This window comes from Panicum hallii, chromosome 8 (assembly GCF_002211085.1).
Source record: "Panicum hallii strain FIL2 chromosome 8, PHallii_v3.1, whole genome shotgun sequence".
NCBI lineage: Eukaryota > Viridiplantae > Streptophyta > Magnoliopsida > Poales > Poaceae > Panicum > Panicum hallii.
In genome coordinates this window covers 17795383-17800539 of record NC_038049.1, presented here as the reverse complement: position 1 = coordinate 17800539, position 5157 = coordinate 17795383, and the positions used below count along the sequence as shown (strand labels likewise).

Sequence of the window (5157 nt, the reverse complement as noted above, 5' to 3'; positions counted from 1 at the left end):
GTTCACGGAATATATTGGGAGGTGAGCCTTCCATTAATGGATCCATCGGTATTTTCTTAGTACTTATATGCTCTAACTCAATAGTGTGATCCTAGATTCTATCTTTTACAATATAAAACTTAATGTCAATATGTTTGGCAGCATCTGTCAGATCAGCATCCATGGGACTACTAGCGTGCCATGCATTACCTCTTTGTAGGGATAGAAAACTCCCTGTACCTTACTTGTAAAAGCTGTTGTAAACTACTCGGACATGGGTAGACCTAGTCAGTATCAAAGGAAACCGCTTGGACAAACCCGAGTAGGACTCCTTAGGTCGTATCTGGCTAGAAGTTACCAAAAACACGACCTGTAACCCTACCCTCCGGAATATATAAGGCCGGGCAGGGACCCCCACCAAACCATCTCAATCTCATCGTTGACGGTCCTTAAGTATCAAATCCGACTATCAACTCTTGTATAAAATAATGATATAATAAATACCAAACTAGAGATAGTAGTTTGATTCTAACCATTTCCACAAGTTTTGGTGAATCATTGATTTCAGGAGGCCATATCTGCAATCACACATAAAAGGCTAAGTAAACAAATTAAAGGAGAAAACACACCTCCGACCAATCATAGGGAAGCACATAGATCCATGGGCGCACAAATGGAGCAGAACCGACTAAACTTTGTACCAAACACCATGTACCCACATGAGGACCCACAAGACAGTGTCACGGACGAAAAGCGGTGCGAGAGGTGGCCCCGGGGGTCGGCCGAACCATAGTTTCAGCTGAACCTGGACATGCTCCCCTCGGGCCCATATTCACATATCCCACTTAATAGGTGGTATGTTTGGATCATAAAGGTCGACCACAACACATCTCCAAAATATATTTTTATGGATCTACTGAAATAAACAAAAAAGATGCCATGAGACAATACATGTATTTCAATTATTAGAATATCTGGTTATACTTTTTTACATGTGGATAATGGACCAGCTTATTGCATTAAGATGTCCTATATTTCTAACACAATCAATACAGGCCCAATATTTCTAACACAGTTTGCATAAGCGCATAACATCCTTCTATTCCTTACATCACCGTAGTTTCTGTAAATTAAGCATCTCACCATGTTTGCCTTAGAAATAGTTGCAGATGATCAGATGGCATTTATGGCTCGTTCTGATGGAATCTTATTGTCCTCATCAACCACAACCTTTTGGTCATTCCTGTAAACATACCTCCTCGCAAAGAACACGTAGATAAATAGCGACACTAGCTCAAGAACTGCTAGCAACCCATAGAACCGATCAAGTTTCCCTCTGTTAAGGTTTGTCCCATCAAGCCATCCTCCTGTACCATCGCTGTGTCTTGTAACTCGGTTAGCCAATTGTATCAGCAAGCTCCCCAGCCAAGCAGACACCCCAAGAATGCAGTAGAAGATGGAGCTCCCAATGGACTTCATCCCCATGGATGCTTCGCTGTAGAAGAACTCTAGAAGCCCTACAAAGGAGGTGACGTCAACAATGCCAAGGAGGAAGAACTGCACTGTCAACCAGAAGACGGATATTGGAACCCCAGAGGTCGCATCCATAAGGCCATTATCTTCTGCCACCTTTTTCCTCTTGATCTCCACCAGGGCAGCAATGCCTGTGGCCACTGTGGCTGAAAGGAACCCAATGGCGATGCGCTGGAGGTGTGTGACGCCACCCACATAGCCTGTGATTCTTCTCAGGAAGGGCACAATAAACCGGTCGTAAACGACAAGTATCACCATCTGGAAGACCGTAGGGATTACGAAGAGTGTTGCAGGGGAGATGTGAATTGAACCGAGCCTGGTGTCCATTGTGTTGCCCTGCTGCACGGTGAAATTGAGGATCAGAGGCACCGGAATGTATCCAAGGATGGCACTGAGGAAAATGGGAACCATGCGAAGGATGATCTTGGTCTCCTCCACCTGAGTTATGCTGCAGGAAGACCAGGCACCAGTCTTTCCGGTGTCTACTGCAGCTTTATCAAGGCAACTGAAAAAAAAAGTAATGAGAAGACACTTTCAACCTTTTATTGCATTTCATCAATGCTTGGAGAGATCGAAAAAATATTCTGTACTTACTGAAATCCCTGGGTTCTATGTAGTATTCCAATGGCACTGGCTTCATCATGGTTTATTTGCTTTAGATCACTGGGGTTTTCTGGTAATTTAACTCTTCTTTTCTTGAATGCTGCTACAAGAACCTAACATGGAACGGATGATAAGGCAATAAGATTTAATATGGGCTAGTACATCAGAAAATCAATAATATGAAAACAGTAATGGTGGGCTTAATGAGTCTGTAGTAACTAAGACATGCCTATTTCTCTGTGTTTTCCAACATAATACTTCATGTGAAGGCATTGAAAATGGACCAACTTCGAAATTTAAAAGCAATGCATACCTGCAGTATTCTTGTGATGGGGCTCCCAGTTGGCAGCTGGTTCCTGTAGAACGGGAACCCGGCAATCCATATCAGCATCCCCAGGAGCACACACAAGGCACACACAACGAACCCGATGTCCCAACCTTTACTGTTCTCAACCCATACCACGAACACGAGCCCCACAAATCCACCGGTCGACACCGCGAAGGTGTACCAGTTGAAGAAGCTCGCCTCTTGCCTCTGCTCCACGGGATCGGACTTGTTGAACTGTTCCCCGCCAAGAGCCGGCAGGCACGCCCGTGCCGCCCCATCACCGATGGGGATCAGGTACAGGCCCAGGAGAAGCAGGCTCAGGTTCGAGCCGTGGAGAGACTCACAAGTGGTTGTCTGCTGTCCAGGGTTGCACGGTGGTGGGTGCAGGGACGGTACATGTGCTTGCACCGCCAGAAGGATGTAGCCCTGCATCGCAGTTGTGAGTTACACCGTACTGTGTTTCGTTTAAGCTGTTTAAAGATCATTCTAGTTAAATTGGTTCTTCCATCACCAATGTTTGTTGTCTGACTTACATGATTTGGAATTTTATGACTGAAGATTATCAGGTGGGGAAGATTACATATATAAAGCCATCATTAATGAACATTTTCAATAAAATAATATTTATTAGTTTTAAGGTACGAAAAGGAACATATTCTAGGCCGAAAAATACAATAGCATCATTCAAATTAACATAGAAGCTAAAGAACCTGGAAAACATGGACAAATAGAACAACAAACCAAATAGGGACAGCACACCACAAGCACTGAAAAAGCAAAGGGAAACGTTTTATAGGCCGGACCTTATCTTGCCCCCCTTGTCCAAGAGGACACCAATATTTCAGAATGACGGTTGTCATGTGCCCATGCATGTAGTGCAGATCTGAATCAACAAACTCAATTGGAAAAATAATACTACCAATAACTACTCTGATCCCTTAACTATTGGTTTTTTAGAAAATAGAAACATGTCCCAGCCTCTGCAAAGTTTGCACATAGTCTAGTCCATTATTGCATCTTGTCAGCTCAGAGAGAAAGAAAAAGTATGTTACAATCTTATCCGTTTGGATTTTTTTGCCACTTCGCTGAGCAGCGACATATGCATGGGCATGTGTCTTGATGGATCTGATTGCATTGGTCCAACCGGGATATAATTACATTGGTTGTGGAAGAATGATGAAAACGACAAGACTAATATCTCCACTACACACACTAGCTGGCGTGGACTAGCAAGCTATTAAACACGCGTAGAATATTAGTTTTTTTAAAAAAAAGTTCTTTGTTTTTAATCCAACTTGTTCCTTGAAAGCAAAACAAAATTCGAGGTATATATCTTTTGGGAAAAAATGGAGTAGAACTTGTACCAGTATCTCAATAGGGCCAAAGATGAGGATGGTGTAGAAGCGCTTGATGTAGGAGTCGGCAAGGAAGGCTGCTGGGATGGAGAACATTTGCAGTGCGGCGAAGAAATTGCTTGCCATGGTGGAGGCCCTCGCGACGTCCATGTGCATCTCATTGCGCAGGTAGCTTACAAGATTCAAGATATTGGCAATGTTGGCTGCGTTGCTGAGCAGCACGAGCGCTACAGGGAAGTGGCCACTGTAGACGTCAGAATCATTGCAAGCACTAGAGCGTTTAGCGTGTGGATGGTTTGATCGAGACACCGATGGCTAACAACAAGCATGGATGTGAACATCGAGTAGAAAAGAATAATAGTCCTAAATTTTGCCGAATACACACGTTAAGCAATAAAACGGGAGTAGGTGAGAATAGAAAGCTAGCTATGGAAAGTATTTCTTATGTTGTGATAGATGAACCTTGTCTAAGAATCTATCTGAACAAATTGTCTTGTGTAATACTAAGTACTCTCTCCGTCCTTAAACAAATAACGTTTGTACAAGCTAATTAGTTCATTTTTAACTAATTAGCTTTTCTAAACCTCATTTAATAAAGAACAGAGAGGGAGTATGTACAAAATTTTGGATTACAAAAGAGAGAAGATCAAAAATCTGCTTAAGCCTTATATATAGTGGCAGAGAAAACAGAATCGGCAGTTGTTTCTAGATTATAAGAAAACAGACCGGAAGCCAAAAGAATAACTTTGTATCATCGATGATGACGACTAGATTCGCAGACACACAGTGGCGGAGACTGGAGAGCACTTAAATACCACTGGCCTACCATGAATGAAGATTGAAGCTCTCACTCCTCCATGCTTCTTTGTGTTCACCGGCCGTCCTCTCCAGTCTACAAGCCCGGATGAACTGCCCATTCTCTCTCTCTCTCTCTCTCTCTCTCTCTCTCTCTGATTATGGTCCGCAAACTAAGCTTGTTTGATTGCTCCTAGCAGGTGATATGTCTAGCGAGTGTTCTCTCTGGTGATTGATAGATAAAAGGTCGTGAAAGGAGGCTTAACAGAAGGAAGCCAGTGTCCACTGACGAAGGAATTGAACCACTAGGTCCTGAGAAAGGAAGTCCAAGGAAAGTGAAACGACACCAACCAAGGCAAAGGTCACGAATAATCAATTTATGCTTGTTGAAGAATAATTCTGGGTATCCTTATTACGGCTCTGTTGGTTACATAACATCTATTGACTGGGCGCCTGACATTTTCCAAGCAGGGTAAAAAACAAAAATATCGCACAAGCAAATGTCATAACATTCGGCCGTATCCATTGGATTACAAAAAAAAATGCACAAGGCACAATATAAAG

General features: G+C 42.9%; 1 protein-coding gene across 3 annotated transcripts; it reads right to left on the bottom strand.

Annotated features, from left to right (window-relative positions):
• Positions 1-919: 919 nt before the first annotated feature.
• On the bottom strand, positions 920-4925 carry LOC112902795 (protein NRT1/ PTR FAMILY 4.6-like). 3 transcript variants are annotated; one of them, XM_025971975.1, is made up of 6 exons: positions 4625-4925; positions 3808-4025; positions 2429-2869; positions 2107-2228; positions 1951-2017; positions 920-1851 (listed from the first exon to the last, which is right to left on the bottom strand). In XM_025971975.1, exons 1-6 carry the CDS (start codon positions 4713-4715, stop codon positions 1153-1155), a joined length of 1638 nt encoding a protein of 545 aa, XP_025827760.1. In that variant the 5' UTR covers positions 4716-4925; the 3' UTR covers positions 920-1152. The 3 variants fall into 3 exon arrangements, with proteins under 3 accessions (XP_025827760.1, XP_025827759.1, XP_025827761.1); XM_025971974.1 differs by having other exon boundaries at positions 920-2017; positions 4625-4923; XM_025971976.1 differs by lacking the exon at positions 3808-4025 and having other exon boundaries at positions 920-2017; positions 4625-4923.
• Positions 4926-5157: the final 232 nt, after the last annotated feature.

Coding starts and splice junctions, on each gene's coding strand:
- LOC112902795 (XM_025971974.1), bottom strand. CDS start 4,715: ATGGGCAGTTCATCCGGGCTTGTAGACTGGAGAGGACGGCCGGTGAAC. Junction 4,026..4,624: donor AGCTTCAATCTTCATTCATG/GTAGGCCAGTGG, acceptor ACTTCCCTGTAG/CGCTCGTGCTGCTCAGCAAC. Junction 2,229..2,428: donor CCATCACAAGAATACTGCAG/GTATGCATTGCT, acceptor GTTCCATGTTAG/GTTCTTGTAGCAGCATTCAA.